Here is a 16,159-nt window from a genome sequence, read left to right as displayed (position 1 = left end):
CTATGGTTTATCTCTGCACATGTATATAAAGATGCGTGTGTGTGTGTAGTGGAAAGGCAGGAAACAGAGTCTAAGGGCTGAGAAGAGTAATTCCAGAGGCTGTTCTCATGCTTTGTCGCTATATTTACAATAAGATTGTCAAAGCAGATGTCAGCGGTTCTGTCTCCATGAGACGTTTACCAGGGCAGATGGGCAGGTAGTGAGAAGGACTCTAGAGGGGATGGTCCAGGCGAGGGGATCCAGAGGTAGGATGGAGAAGGAGCCTCTTGTCCCCACCGTGGCCCCCGGCTGTTGTAAGATGACCCCACTGCCCTACAGTCTTAAGCACTGCCTGTTACAAAGTGCCCTGCACACGCCAGGCACACACCTATCCCGGTCCTCAGCGTCAGGGAGGAGAATGAGGCTCAACGCCAAGGAGCTGTCTTCCGTTGCTAAGCGTGGGGTGGCAGTTAAAAGCCAGGGCTCTGCCCCTCTCCCCACACTGCCCCCTGAAAGGCTCCCAGAGTGCTCCTGACCCCAAAGCCAAACATGTACAAAAGCAACAAAAAGACACCCACAGACCCTGACACCTCACTCGACCTCATGTGAAAGCACCGTGGGATTTGGGGGCTTCTAATAATCCGAGGCATATGATAGGGAGTCCATCTCTAATGCCAAAGACAGGGCTGAAAAGCAAAATCCAAGGAGCATTCATCCTTACGCTGCACTTGCCTAATTCCTTGTCAAGCTGAGCGATTTTGGTTATCCTCGTGCCAAAACCAAGGGCAATGCACCCGAGTCTCTTGGGCCCTCAAGGGCCTGAAGGCGCTGCAGGAAGGCCTGGGCCCCCAGAACCTGGCAGAATGCAGACTCTGGACACCGCCCTGGGAAAGGACAAGACTGCAGCCTCCCCGTGGTCTTGGTGACATGCAGATGGGGAAAGCCCCAAGGAACCCCGGCTTAAAATCAGCCAACAGCGGATGCGGGAGGTTGCCGTTAGGAATTTAGCAAACCTGTATGCCTAGTACTGGGCTGTCTGCACAGAAGAGGGTGAGTGAGGTACAACTGGGACTGAACCCCGCATCAAATTCCTTAATGGTGGGCATTCACTTGGATGCTGGCAGAAAATGGGTATGAGCGTAGCAACAGATTGGGAGCTCCTGGTTCTTAGAGCATATTCTCCCTCATTATAGCTGAAATGTTCATCCCCTGTATTATCAGAGATCCTGGACAGCATGCTGTACCCTCTACACTTTTCCTTATGCTATACAGGGAGCTGTTTGGTACCGGGCACACCGAACATCACTTGAAGAATACACTTTTTCTCCAAATGATGTCCCATGAACGTCTTACTCTGTTTTGCCTGCTCCCTCTGTTGTTTTTAAACCTGTCGTTTCAACTTTTCTGACGTGTCCCGATTGCTCCCCAGTCCCCAGAACTCATCGGTGAGCTCTGCTTCCCCCACCCCCACCCCCCACCCCTGCTCAGCAGGGCTATGTGTGCGGGAGCCCATTGTTATTTATAAGTGTAATTCAGCTGTCACTGTGTCTTTGAATGCACAGGGTAGTTGTGGGATTTTTAATTGCCATTTTCATCTATATAATTAAAATTAAATGAAAAAATGGATAGCCTCCAAAATCCGAATTAATTTTATGAGTACTTCTTGAGGGGAAAAAATACATATAAACACGATAATTGTTACTTGATTTGCCTTCAGCAGAAATAGAGGATTTTACCTGCCTAAAGAGAAAATTAGTAATTTTAAATGAAAAAAAAAAAAGATTAGTCTGATACTTCTGGTGCTTCTTGAGGCTGAGAATCAAAAATAATAACGCAGATGGGAAATGATAAATAACTCTGGGTATCACTTGCAAACAGTACACTGTGAGATTGGAACTCTGCGGATCCAACTGGCCTTATGCTAGTCTGGATTTTTTTTTTCCCCTTGGTTCCTCACTGGTGTTTACACATTCCTCAAGAAAACGTCTTTACCCCCAAATCAAAACCTTCATGCTCAGAAATAAGCATTTCACCTGCTTACTCTGCTCTGTAAGTATGACAATGCTCACATATGCGGAGAATAACGAGAAAACAAAAAGACAGGTTTTTGTGTGTATTTTTTTTTTTAATCCATTGGGCCAGCCAGGGTTGCAGTCTGCAGACTCATGAAGCTCCTGACGGACATGTTTATAAAGACCTGGATGGTCACTTTATTTGGAATGACAAACTCTCCGCTCCACATAATGAGGTCAGTGAAGCATCCAGAAAAGAAACGTATAATTTGGTAGCGTGGGTCTGTAAGCACAGCCCTGCCGAGACTATTTAAGTTTAATGAAGCAGCTACTTTGCCGATACACACTTCGAGTGAATAGCCTCCTTGGCGTGTTTTTGAAAACTTAAATGTTGCTGGTAATCACGTCCCAGCAATCTCCTTGGAGAGCCTTTGTGCCCTGTTCTCAGAAGAAATATGCAGCTTTTACATGTTAATGGTTTTGAAATTAGTCATTTGCTCCATTTTCATTGGAAAAGGAAGGTCAGTGTGTGGTTTCCCACCCGCCTTCATTTTCTGTGCACATTCAGGAACCTCCAAGTCAGTTTATCAGGCATGCCGTGCACTGTTATATGCCTGCTTATAACAGGCCTCAAAAGGCAGGGAAATGTTCTATCGAAGAGCATTCGTATTCTCAGAGATTGTTCTTAGAATTCAGAGGCTGAAAGTCTCCCTCAGAGGGGAAAGTTCCTGGACAGGCCATTATTTTTATTTTCCCCCTCGTTTCAATCACCAACCGACGTGTACTGCCCGTTCATTGGTCTCCTTGGGGAGGCCTTGCTCGTGTGTATGCAGCCCCTCTAGGAAGGCTAAGGGACATTTTAGAGATGCTTCCTGAAGCAGATTTGCTCATGTAAAACTAAGGTCAGCCTTCTGAATCTTGGACCAGTGTTAATGATGTGCACCTCTGTGGGAGTGGAAAGACATCTAGCCATTCCCCCAAATTTAGGGCAGTGTCCCCTGAGTAAGCAAGGGCATGATGGCTAGTGGAAAGGTGCCGTGTCCTCGTGGCTCTGCAGTCCCTAAGAGGGTCTGCAGAACGCTGCTCGGGAAATGTAAAGCCAGACTTGAAATGGTCGGACTCTGAACCATCAGAAATTTCAAAGGAATATCCAGTAATTTCTTAAAAAAAAAAAAAAATTCTTGGAGTGGATGAAAGAATGAATAAATTTGCTTCTCGGCTTTGCTTTGTTGACCAGCCCTGGTTGTGGGCGGGTGACAGAAGACCTTTCTAGAGGGCACCTGGGTGGCTCAGTTGGTTAAGCGACTGCCTTCGGCTCAGGTCATGATCCTGGAGTCCCAGGATCAAGTCCTGCATCGGGCTCCCTGCTCGGCGGGGAGTCTGCTTCTCCCTCTGACCTTCCTCCCTCTCAGGCTCTCTGTCTCTCATTCTCTCTCTCTCAAATAAATAAATAAAATCTTTAAAAAAAAAAAAAAAAAAGAAGACCTTTCTAGAATATATTGAGACCTGAGGAGCCTACTTGTTAAAAATCTCTGGAATTAGGCACCTGTGTGGCTCAGTCGTTAAGCGTCTGCCTTCGGCTCAGGTCATGATCCCGTGGTCCTGGGATCGAGCCCCACATCGGGCTCCCTGCTCAGCGGGAAAGCCTGCTTCCCCCTCTTCCACTCCCCCTGCTTGTGTTCCCTCTCTCACTGTGTCTCTCTCTGTCAAATAAATAAAATCTTTAAAAAAAAAAAACTCTCTGGAATTATGAGGGTCAAATTTGGAGGTCCATGCTTGCTACAGGGTCCCAGCTTGGGACCTGCTCAGTCCGCTTGCTGCCAGGCAGCCTGCCGGACCAGGTCGGTGCGGCTAACACACATACTCTGACGCTCTGATTTTTACCTTTAATCCCCATGGTAATTTGTACATCCCAACAGAGATGCCAGCTTGACAGATCCCTCCCCGAAACAGCCTTGTTGTCCTAAATCTAAGAGATTAAAGTTGACTTGTCACTGAAAATACAGTCTGATGGAAACAGGCCTGCAAAGGCACTTGGGCGTGGCTTGCACTTTATTTTCTAGTATATTTATCACGTGCTAGATCAGCTAAGATCACGGCGGCTGCTGTAACATACAGACCCAAAGGTCTCCAACAGAATAGCAGGTTCTCACCATGTGCCTTCACTCAGCGTTTTCACGAACAAGTGAAAACCTGTGTTCAGGGATCTGAACAGACAGGGCTGAGGAGAAGGAGGAGAAGTGGATGAACAGGGAAGAAGGTGCCTCCATGCTACCTGCCAGTGGGATGGAGTGGCACAAGGTCAGAGCTCAAGCGTGATCTAGAAGTACAGCCTGGCGGAAGCTCACCAGCCATGGGGGAAGATGGTTTTCAAAGACAGAAAAAAGATGCAGCTCAGCTTACAAAAAGAGCAGGAATGAAGGTTAATGTGGCATTCTCTGCATGTGGCTCAGTCCAGTTCACAAAGCATGTTCACATGTATTATTTGAGGCCTCACCAACACCCTGACCAAGTGGCTCAGGAAGTACTAGTATTTTCATTCCAAATATGCAAGAAATCTCAACCATGGCTGAGAAGCTGAGTGACCCTGCGGAGTGCTGAGCCAAGGTGCAGGCTTGGGGGACCTGCCTCTGAGAACAGAGCTTTCTCCCCTAACTCTGCAATCCTCAGGGAGGTTCCAGGGGCTGCTGGGGCCAGGGGGCAGCAGAGGTGAACAGAGTCCCCCCAAAATCACCTCCCCAACATCCTCCGGATGTGTCCTCATGGTGCCAGCCATGTTCCCATGGAAATCACTTACCAAAGGCAGACTGTGCAGAAACACGGCAACGATTAGCTGCAGCCTGGTTGAGTCTTTGCTTTGGTAAAACCTGTACTCTGTCCTTTAAAGGGGTCACAGTTTAACAGACAGGCCTTTTGTATCTTAACAATGGTCTCATCAGGCTTTCTTTCATTGAGCCTCTCCCTCCTCTTTTACTGTCCCCCTCTCATCCACCTAGTGCCATGCCTTGCGCTGCGCGCAGCCGGACTTGGCCAGTGCCAAATCATGTTTTATTCGCAGCCTCAGAAAGCAATTAGACAAGGAGTCAAGCCTGGCCAACAAAGGACCTGTCCTACCAGTGCAATCTGATGTTTGAGTTTACAGAGACACGCCCCTCCTCCCCACCGGCATTGTGTTTTTGTCCCGAGAAATCCCGAGAGCCGAATTCTTGGGTGAACTGGGAAGACACTCGCCCACAAGAGCAGCAGTGTTGATAAGAAAGCAGTCAAATGGTGCTTGAAATTTTGCAGGAAGATCCGTGGAAGCCCAGTTAGGCTGCAAAGCGACAGCTCAGCTCTTTCTAGCATCCACAGCAACAGCCCGCTGTTTTCCCAGGTGGCTCTGAAGGAGACGGGGAAATGCAGCAGGCCATTTGTCACTGCCCCAGGTGCAACATATGCATGCCAATTGGCGCATGCGGCCTGCAGAGGCCCACTCCTGCCCCAGGCCTAGTGCAGGCCTCCAGGCTTCCTTTTGACCGAGACTGGGGAGAACGGTGCTCCCATCTGTCCTCCTCCACCTGAGGACATGAAGAGATCCACTCTTGTGGGGTCGGAACCAACTCAGCCCTTCCCACCATGGCCTCAGGTGTCTATGCTCTGCAGTATCCTTTCCACCCCATTTGCAATTCAAGACGTGGTCTCTCAGAAGCATGGGAACTCATCATGGGCATGCCAGGCTTGGTATCTCAAGATGCATGGTAGTTAGCGAATGTGCGGGTGTGTTCTTCAGTGAGTGCCAGACCGGAGTGACCCGTCTGGCAGGTCCCAAGTGGGGTTCAGGGCTCTGAAGAGATGGCCCAAGAGGAGGAGGCAAGGTAGAGGAGCGCTCTGTCCCTTTATGCTCAACTCTGTGCCCAGCACCCACTGTGAAGGGAATAAACTGATCAGATGACCTGTGATATCTCTTTTGCCTTTGAGAAGAGAAATGAAATGAAGTCTAGCAACCAGAAGTGAAATTACAGATATAAAATAAGTTTAAAGGGGACTCTACTTCTAGAATTGTTTTAGGGGCATTTTATTGTGGATTTGGGTCATATATTTAGAACTGCTTCCTTTGATGAGAACTTAATCTGGGTTATAAGTGAATGAACTTGGGGACATCGTGTGCCTGAGTGATGTCCCTTCACTAGGGTAGCCTCACTCCTGACAGCCCTGATCTCCTCTTCTCCCTCTGAGCATCCCTTCTCCGCCTCCTTCCCGTTCCATCGAGCACTGGGAGGGAGCATTTGGTGCTGTGAGTTGAAGTTATGCAAAACCCGAAAATAGACTCTCAGAGTGCATCCAGACATAATGATTCTATGCCGCAAGAAGGTCACTGTGTCTGCTTTTCCTGCCAACACACCCCTGGCTCTTAATCTATGGCTGCCTTGTGAAGCAAGAGAGCTGTGCCAGGAAGTTACACTTGGTGACTGGGAGGCATTATGAGAATTTAAAATCATGTCAATGGGGTTTTATAAGAGCAGGCCAGGGGAGGGGGATTAGACAGTTTTAGAAGTTGGATCTTGAACATCCTTTTGTTCTGTGGCCTGAGAGCTACCTTAACTCACTTATTTAAAAAAAAAAAAGAAAAATCTGGCCTCTACTACAAATCAACTCCACCCTGTCAACCCTGCCAAAAATTAGAAAGACATCCACCCCGAAAGTTTACTGTGGTTATCCGAGTGGCGGGATTATGACTGAATTGTGTTGTTTTCCTTGTACTTTTCTGTACTTTCTCTAACATACATTTCTGGCTTTGGCAATGTAAAAAGAAACAAAGAAAGGCAACAAATCCTATTTAAAAAGCAAAACTAAACTAGCTAATTATGCAGTTGTACCTTTGTCTGCTTACTGCCTGGTGGTTGAGAAGCCCACCAGAGTGGTGCCAATGACAGAGCAGAGGCGGCCCTAGCCTGTGTCCCCACATCAGGCCACCGACCAGGGCTGCTGTCCGTAACCGCCTCCCCATGGCCAGGCTCCAAAGGTGTCCCGGCAGAGAGCAGACCACAAACGCGGAGCAGATTGGTGGCAGCCAAGGACAGGAATGGGAACATGCTAGAGCGAGGCCAGCCAGACACCGCAGCAGCAAGGAGGGGATTCCCTTCCCATCCAACTGTCTCCGATGGTCAGGCCTCCCTGACATGCACATGTTGGGAGGGAGGGCGTCAGTTCAAGTTCATCTGCAAACACTGTGTTCTCATCCTAAGAATGTCCAGTTGATGCACATTGTTCTGGAAGTCGGGGAGATCCTGTTTGCCAGATCCGGAGGAGTCAAGTACTGTATAATAACTGGGAGAAAGAGCTAGAAGAAAACAATCCTTTGAGGAATTCCAAAAATCCTCCTGGGGTTGTGGGATGGATTTACTTTAATTTGGGGCCTTTAGCATCCGGTCTGCTTATTGATGTGAATTCAGCCCATCAACCAGTCCTGTGTCTCCCTACAGAGCCCAGGCCGCCTTGGGCTCCGTGGAGCTTGAGGTGAGCAGGCTGGACAGAAACAACTGTATTTCTAAAAGTGAGATGCAGCTCCTATGAGTTTCTATAAAGACCTCTATTTTTCATGCATCACCAACAGACTTACTACTGGATGCAGTGGGTCCACACACCAGTGGGTCTGAATGCTTTGAATCTGAGGTCCAGTTCAAGCCCACACCACCCCGATCAGGGACAGAATTCCTTGCAGGCTATGTGACAGGCTGTATGTCAGGGAATGGATTATTTTTAACAGGCAGTGGAGGTCTCGTCCATCCTCGTTTCTTGCATTCTCCTGTGTGATCCTCTATGATGATGCAGTATTCCACTAACAAAGACTCAATTCTAATGTTTTGATTGTGATGTCCATTAAGAAAAAATGTAACAAGCTCATCCAACTAATCACTTCCCATGAATAACTATTTAAGACAAGGCCAAAATAGGTTAAGTTTTTAAAGGAAGTTAATTGTCAAGATATATTAAGTAGATAATTGTATTATGGGACGCAGATATGGCAGCAGTCAGAAAGGTGGACATTAATTGATTCATTCTGGCCAATATTGTCCTAGAAGCTGCTACTTGGCCAGAGTCTTTTTTTCCCCCTCTTTCTCTCTGTTTTTAATCTTAGCATCTCAGAATGAAGCTGAATGGAGCATAAATTGCTTACAAGAAAAAAGAGTTGCGAACGGTTTTAATAATGATTCTAGTAACTTTGAGAGAGTGAAAACAAAGACTTATTGCTTCTCTGGCAACAGAGCAGGAGAACTGCTTATCTCCTCTTCAGATCGGGCTCCAGAGCCATCACGCCCTCCCCTCTCCAAGAGCGGGGCTCCGAAATGTTTATGTACACCGACAGGTTCGCTATCTGGCTCATAAGCACGTCCGCTGTTTCCCGCGGGCTCTGTGTGCACGCGTGCGTGCGTGCATGACATGGTAACCAGATAATGTGCCATGTCTAGGCTCCCCTTGTTATTTATATTAAATAATGACACGATGAGGTGGGTGGCCTGTAATTCCCCCGTTTTCTGTTAACCACCCTGCCCAAGTAAACTGTTTTCTGATCTCTCCTAGATGGAAATCCTGTATGAACGTGGAAGCCATTAGCCGAGTAATTGCTGTCTGTTACCATGACAACCAGCCGCTGCAGTCACCTGCCCGAAGTGTTGCCAGACTGCACCAGCTCGGCTGCGCCCGTGGTGAAGACCGTGGAGGACTGTGGCAGCCTAGTGACCGGGCAGCCGCAGTATGTCATGCAAGTTTCGGCCAAGGACGGGCAGCTGCTGTCAACGGTGGTGCGGACTCTCGCCACCCAGAGGTAGTACCGCTATTAAAATAATTGAATCTGTAATTGATCCGGAAGACTCTCGGTCAGATGGAAACTGCCAGAGGGAACGTAATTAGCGCTCAGGTCTTTTGTGTCAGGTGAGCCGAGGTGCTGCCCGAGTCCTCTCATCCTCGCCATTTCTATAGCGATCGGGCATAAAGCTAAAATTCCCGTTGTTGAGTTTTCCACTTCAGGTCACACGTGCAGAGAGAGCCAGGCAGGGAAAGATCCCACAAGACACAGGGTCGCTTTCCTTGCATTTGTTATGTGGACATTGCTATGGTACGCTCTTGTTGCCAGGCGCTAACAAAGGTGGTCCTTTGTGAGCATGGGAGGAAGGAGGCACCTGATTTCAGGGGACAGAGCCAGAAGTGATTGGACTTGTGGGCACAACTTCTGAAGGGACATTCCTGGTGCTTGTACCAATCAGTACTGCCTGATGGGAGATCGTCTGGGGCTTCATCCCGGGTGAGTCTCTTCTCTGGCACGTCCCCACTCGGGGGCCTCTTTTGTGGCCCCCTCCTTTGTGCCCCATGGGCCCCCCAACTCCTGATCCTTCCCAACACACCCTGCCCTACGATTGTTCAAACTGCGACAGCTTGTCTCCCCAAAATGAGGAACCAAAGCAAGCCAAAGGCTCCGACCAGCCCAGAGATGGCTCGTCCAGGCTGGCTCTTTGTCCCTGGAGGTCTCTCTTGTGCTGTTGCTGTCCAATGGCAGATTGAGAGCCACGGGCTGCCCGGCCAATACATGCTCTCTGGCTTCTCCAGCTTTCTGTCAGGATAGGTAGGGGCAACTCTGATCAATTAATGTACAGTGCCTATCAACACTGGACCTGTCCTCTGATACCAGCACCACTTCTGACCCAGAAGCTTCAGACCAGTCACTCGCACACTGACTGCTTACCTTGGTCTGAGCAACTCAACCAAACCCTACGGGAGAGATCCAGGTCCACACGCACCTGCAGCAGGACTGTTGGCAACACCACATTTTCTGTCACCCCAGCCTGGACCTGGTGGCCGCCAGACATGGACTCACACCCTCATGCATCTTGCGAACCGCTGCCCACGCATCTTCTGCTGCCGATCAGTGCAGCTCTCGCTAAGGGGTCGCGTAGAAAAAAGTCAATATGTATTCTCCCACCTCTCGAAAAGCTTCTAACAATCAGTTAGGACTCAGAATATGACACGGCGATGAGCATCGTTGCTCATCTGTGAACTGAGACAGGTCACCGTGTGTGCATCCGTCACCCTGGCAGCCTTCACACACCTTGTTTAATCAGGAAGAACAGGCTACAGAGCTAAGATGACTTAGACCTGTGAGCCAGGGCGTGTGTGTGTGTGTGCGTGTGCCCATGCTCACACGCACATGCATCAGGTGTTTTCACATGTTTACGTGGTCATGTAAACCAGATGGTTTTCGACTTTCACATGCATTTGGCTCAGTGGGAATGAAGGAGCCAGGAATAGTCAGAGAAAAAAAGTCAACTCCTTCAACTTTCTTCTCCCAGCCCTGAGTGGGTCCCCCTTCTGGGCAAGTAGGAAGGAAGTCTTTTCCTCTTTTAATCCCCCTTTAGCCTTCACTCATTCCCAGGATCATCCCAGAAAGGCCCTTGGGAAACAGCAGTGCTTCCATGCCAGGTAGAGGGGCTGTCCCCAGGTGGGCACATACAGTGATAACATAGTTTAAAACTGAGTGCCCAATAAAGGACAATATGAGAAGCGATACACGATAATGTCGATCAGAAAGGAGTGGTCCTTTCCCGAGACACAGTATGCACGGGGAGCTGAGGCCATCTTAGTTTGAGCCCTTCATTGTCCACTAACTTCCCTGATGAGCGCTACATCATTTTGACTTTCCCTGACCTGAGTTTTCCTGTAAGTGAAAAGAGTCACCATTAACGACACATTTACTACATGCTGGTCCTTATTCTAAGCTTCGGATTTGGACCATCTTTTCTCATCCTAATGTCACCTTTGAGGAAGGCACCATTCTTTGCCCCTGTTTTAGAGAGGACAAAACTAAAGTACAGAGGGATGACGTTACTTGAACCAAGTTAGCCAAATGGGAGGCAGCAGACCTGGGGTTCAGAGCCTGCCTCATCAACTACTACGCCGTGTGCCTCACGGAACGTGCAGGGCTGGCTTTTCTTTCCAGATTAATGGCAGAGCTCTGGACGGAGGCCGCCTCCCTAGGACACAGTCATTACTTGCATTCGGCGTAGTATCCTTAGCGTCCTCGGGAAGCTCAAAGGATCACCTGCCCCTCAGCTCGGTACTCTGACTCAGACAACACTTCTGTGTTATGGCTCAAGACTTGGCTGCCAGTTAACTTGCCTCCCCTCACTGTCCCACCCTAATGAAAGGAGAAATGAAAAGAACCTCTGAGTATTTGAAAGTGTCCTGGTTTGATTCAAAAGGCACAATTTGTCTAGAAACTGCAGGTGATGTCATTTCAAAACAATTTCTGTTTTTAATGGTGAGGAATCATTCTTATTTCTTGATTGGTCGTTTGCCTGAACAACATCCACGTCCAAGACAACAATAACATGCTGCTCACTTTCACCCACTTTCGGCCCTGGGCCACCCCCCTCCTTCTGTATATTGTCAAAAGGAGGTGCCCGAGGACCCCGGCCCGCCCCGGCCTCCACGACCGTGTACACGGAGTGTCCATCCAGGGTGTTAAAGCAGGTGTCTGCCTGAGGAAGGTCTGAAGGACACAGAGCCAGAGGACCATCCTCGTGGCGACGGTTTCGGGCCTGGTGACCAGCAGATGCCCCTCCTTCTCTTGCAGCCCCTTCAATGACCGGCCGATGTGCAGGATCTGCCACGAGGGCAGCAGCCAAGAGGACTTGCTCTCCCCCTGCGAATGCACGGGGACCTTGGGGACAATTCATCGGAGCTGCCTGGAGCACTGGCTGTCGTCCTCAAACACCAGCTACTGTGAACTCTGCCACTTCAGGTTTGCAGTCGAGCGCAAACCCAGGCCGTTAGTGGAGGTCAGTCACTGGGGCACGTCCTGAAAACTTAGCTCTAATGAGCAAATGATGTCTGCTTTTATGCCCGAATCACAAACCTGGTGCAGCTCAGTGAAGCACAGCCATAGCAGTGTGCGTGCGTGTGAGTGAGTGTGCGTGAGTGTGAGTGAGTGTGTGTGGGTGCGTGAGTGTGCGTGTGTGTGTGTGAGAGAGACACAGAAACGGTTCACACGCTCGCTCCGAAGCCAGCAGTAGAAAGGTGATCTCCATGAGGAGACAGGAGAGTGGGGAAGTTGACAGAGCTGCTTCCCCTTTTTCCATCCCTACGAAATGGAACAAAGGGATCCAACACTCCCTCTTTGCACACCATCTGCCCAGTTTGAAGCAACAGGTAAGTGGGCATTTGGGTTGCGTAGCCTGAGAGGTCTCTGTGAAAAAATAGAGGTGCACAGGATAATGGATGCTGACTTCCTCTTCTGGGGCCTGAGTAAGTTCCATGACCTTAGGTAAGTAATTTTACCTCTTGAAATTACTATGAAGCTCAAATGAGGTAAGATTTCTAAAGCACTTAGAATACCAAGTACATATCCAAGTGTTTGAATTTTAAAAAAAAATCTCTCTTAGGAAATTATACACAAGCTTTTTTCAGCTAATAACCTAGCACTGGAATCTCTTTTCTTTAAAAGGCAGGCATTTCAACCCAGCCATTAAAATGGCAGGACACTCTTTCATATTTTAGGAGCCACACATTTCTCCTTTAGACCAAAGGTCTAGTCCTGTATTAGCTAGAAGCAGCGGAAAATATCATTAGACTACTTTGCCCTCTCTCCTACCCTCCATTTCTACTAGTCAATTAAAAATTGGATGTTAGCAACAATAAATATTCTAATATATTATGAGGCCAGAGCTAACCTTTGAAAGAGACCGAGACCAAGATTATGGGCCTCTAATCCAGACCCACTGATAACCTCCCCCTTCCTTCAGCAGCTGACCCAGCAGAACTTTGGCATTAAACTAAAGCTAGAAATCAAGACGCCCTTCTTGGAGACTTTAAAACAGGACGTTAGAGGGGCACCTGGGTGGCTCAGTCGTTAAGCGTCTGCCTTTGGCTCGGGCCCTGGTCCCAGGGTCCTGGGATCGAGCCCCGCATCGGGCTCCCTGCTCAGCGGGAAGCCTGCTTCCCCCTCTGCCGCTCCCCCTGCTTGTGTTCCCTCTCTCACTGCATCTCTCTCTGTCAAATAAATAAAATCTTTAAATAAAATAAAATAAAATAAAAAATAAAACAGGACGTTAGCACCTTGGCACTTACGGCTCTGGAGAGCTCTGCATATACCTGCTCTCCTGTTTGACCTTGAAAATTTAATCAGGACCTGTAAACTGGGGCCTGTTTTAGCTATGACATACTTGCCAAATGGCACGAGATTTATTTGACTTGCCTCAGTACACCTTCTGCTTTAAGACTCTGGATCGAGTGACCTCTTAATTTAGCAGTCTTGCTGCTTGACATCCACTATCAGAAATTCCTATTTTAATCTGGCCCCACGCCACATTCCCTGGGATTTACATTTCAGAACTTCTCTGCAGAGGTGGGGGCCGGGGGCGGGGGTGAGTATAATTAAACAATAAACAAGGGAGGCGAAGATTTCTCAAGCCCACAGGCGAAAGTGAAAAAGAAGCCTATTTCTCCTCTCCAGAAATTTCTGGAACCTCCCCAAGTTGATATTGCACCTTCTCCAGGGAAGCTAGCTTCCCGGAGTAAAAACAAAACAAGACAAAAAAACAAAAACACAACTCTGCTTTAAAAGGGCTACAATCCAGTGGTCTTCACTGGTATCTCCCCAGTAAAGAAGACTCTTATTTTTGCTTGGTAAAAATCCCAGTGTGTGTGTGTGTGTGTGTGCGTGCGCACGCACATATGTGTGCTCACGTGCACATGTCGGTTTTGTCCAACTAACGTGCCTGTGTCGAATCATCCAGTGAACCCCTTCCATCGCGGAGAGGAAAACATGCACCCACACACAGAGGTTCTTCAAAGTTGCCTATGCTTGGCCACAGACTCTGGGATCTTAGGCAGCCAACGTTACACAAGGAATCGAGGCAAATGACCTTGAGAATGTGTGAGGTGCTCTGTAAGATTTAGGGCCTCGCCTACAAAAACTTCGCCCAAACGGTCACCGGTGGTGAAATTTTCATTGCACAAATGGAATGTGACATTTTTCAGAGTTAATGATGATTGAACAAGTTGAAAGTGAAAGGCAAACCTTCTCAAGCCGGGGGAGGCTGGCCGTTTGATCATCCCATGGCGAAATGAACTTGCTGTTTGACCACAAGCAATAAAAAGAAGTTGTCTTTGGTTTCTCAGCTGGAGGACAAATGAGAACCAGGTGCAGGCAGATTTTTCAACAAATGACATTACTAACTGACTTTTCTACTCTTACCAAAAGGCAGGTTTATTCACACTGAGCTTTGCTTCATATTTTTATCTCGAGATAACCAAGCATCTTTTTTGGAAAATCAGCAAAACCCGCCTATTTGGGTTAAGCATTGGGAGTATTGTTACTTTATTTCTCATTTGTACTCTTTCAGTTGCTTTAATCATTACTGTATCTACCAGTTGGATCTGCCTTCTCATTAAAATTCTATAACTTTGAATTTCAAAATCAATATGACAATAATAGCTTCTTGTTTGCCAGAGGAAGTGGTTGAAAAAGTCATTTATAAATGTTATTTGTCAGCACCCAGGTGTTAACATTGGTCAGAATCACTGCCACACCTCAAATTCCCTCTGTTCAGGAAACTCCCCCAGTCCTTCATCCAACATAGCCCTAATCCTCCTGATCACCACCGTTGGGAAGACACTGCCCCATTCCTTCCTTTCTTGCACTCTCTGCGGCCAGCAGCTGGGTGTTCATTTTTCATAGATCAGAAACCCAGAGTTTCTGTCTACAAGTTTCTACTCATAATGGCCCAATCAGTGGACCAGTTTGTATTAGCACCTCCAACATGGACACCACGTCCTCACTTAACCAGTGCCCATCTGTGAGACATAGCTCAGTTTCTCAGAGCTGCAACGGGGGAGAGTGAGCTAGGGGCTCTCCATGATATCCTTAGTGTCTATAAATACTTGCAAAAAATACGTTCCACACTTAAAATGAGGACATTCTCGATATATGATTTATACCTCGATAATATGATTTTGTGTGTGCCTATCTACAAAGCTACCTGCCTCCATGGGGAGACTAAATCATTTAGTGTCCTCTGGTAAATTAATTGGCAATTTTATATCCTTTTTTTTTTTTTTTTTTTTTTGCTGCTAAGTAAGCCAGTGTAACAAGGGCTAGTTTCAACCCAAGAGAGCTACTTTGTGATCATCGGTTTATTCAGATGTGGGTGAATTTCCTCTAGTCCAGCTTATGTAAATCTCTTAAGGTCTGTGTCACTCAGGCAAAGCTTGACAGAGAAGTATTCACACAGTATGTAGCAAAAAGGAAGAGCGGATACAACACACATACATCTCACACCTCCACGGACAGCACTTCTCTCCTCTGAAGCCATTGTCTTTTTCATTGATGATGGAAAATTTACCCAGTAGCAATTTGTCAGATAAATTATCCCCAAGAATAATGACCTGGTAGAACGCAGTAAATAGACATCCACTAACCATAAAAGGATTCGCTGAATGACCAGCCTGGGTGGTTTTATGGGCTCCTTCCTGCTCATTTTCAGTTTTCCTCATCTCTCTCTGTAAATTGAACTCTGATACCATTCTTTTATAACAAAGGGAAAAATACAGAAAACCAATAAAAGTAGCATGATGCGTTTCCCAAAATGTGTGCCTTGACTCCCTCCTACCGCGGTGATTGCATATCTGATGGAGCAGTTTGCCAAGGAAATGCATCTTATTATGTGCAAACATCGTGCTTGCAACATGAGTTTCCACTGATGGGAGTATCTGGCACTGGGCTTTCCTAAGACATGTATCAGTAACACCCACCCTGGCCCGGGAAACTTATGAAGTAATAGATCAGCTCAGCACCATCCTGATTAAAATGAAATAGCCAGGAAATGGTGCAAAACTGGGGGGAGATCTTCCTAAGATCGTGCTCTTCCTCTGATCAGGGAGACATGGTGATTTTTCACAGAGGGAGTGATTAGGTTTCCACATTCCTAGTTCCTTTACACAGACCCAGCTGATTGATAAGAATGGTAGGAACAATTTAAAAGCTGTTCCCTGTGACTCAGAGGTTTAGCTAAACTGAAACTGAGAATGTTTTCACACATATCAGTTACTCAGAATAATGGGATGTAAAGCGAGAGAGAAGAGGATTAAGGTTTTTTCTTCCCTAAACTTTTTATTTATGATATATATATATATAT

General features: G+C 47.5%; 1 protein-coding gene across 4 annotated transcripts in view; it reads left to right on the top strand.

Moving 5' to 3' along the window:
• MARCHF3 (membrane associated ring-CH-type finger 3) overlaps nt 1–16,159 on the top strand; it is a 140,144-nt gene that overhangs the window by 97,179 nt on the left and 26,806 nt on the right. For all 4 annotated transcript variants that reach the window (XR_010412984.1, XM_045891981.3, XM_045891999.3 and 1 more), the window contains 2 exons: nt 8,553–8,796; nt 11,599–11,803. Coding sequence is in view for 3 of the 4 variants with exons in the window: in XM_045891981.3 (XP_045747937.1) it covers nt 8,609–8,796; nt 11,599–11,803 (393 nt within the window). In the remaining variant the exon portion in view is untranslated. The remainder of the gene's footprint in view (nt 1–8,552; nt 8,797–11,598; nt 11,804–16,159) is intronic.

This window comes from Mirounga angustirostris, unplaced genomic scaffold (assembly GCF_029215605.1).
Source record: "Mirounga angustirostris isolate CCGP_5_RB_7025 unplaced genomic scaffold, mMirAng1.0.hap1 SCAF_7, whole genome shotgun sequence".
Lineage (NCBI taxonomy): Eukaryota > Metazoa > Chordata > Mammalia > Carnivora > Phocidae > Mirounga > Mirounga angustirostris.
The sequence above is the reverse complement of the archived record's forward strand: the minus strand, read 5'-3'. Positions and strand labels throughout refer to the sequence as shown.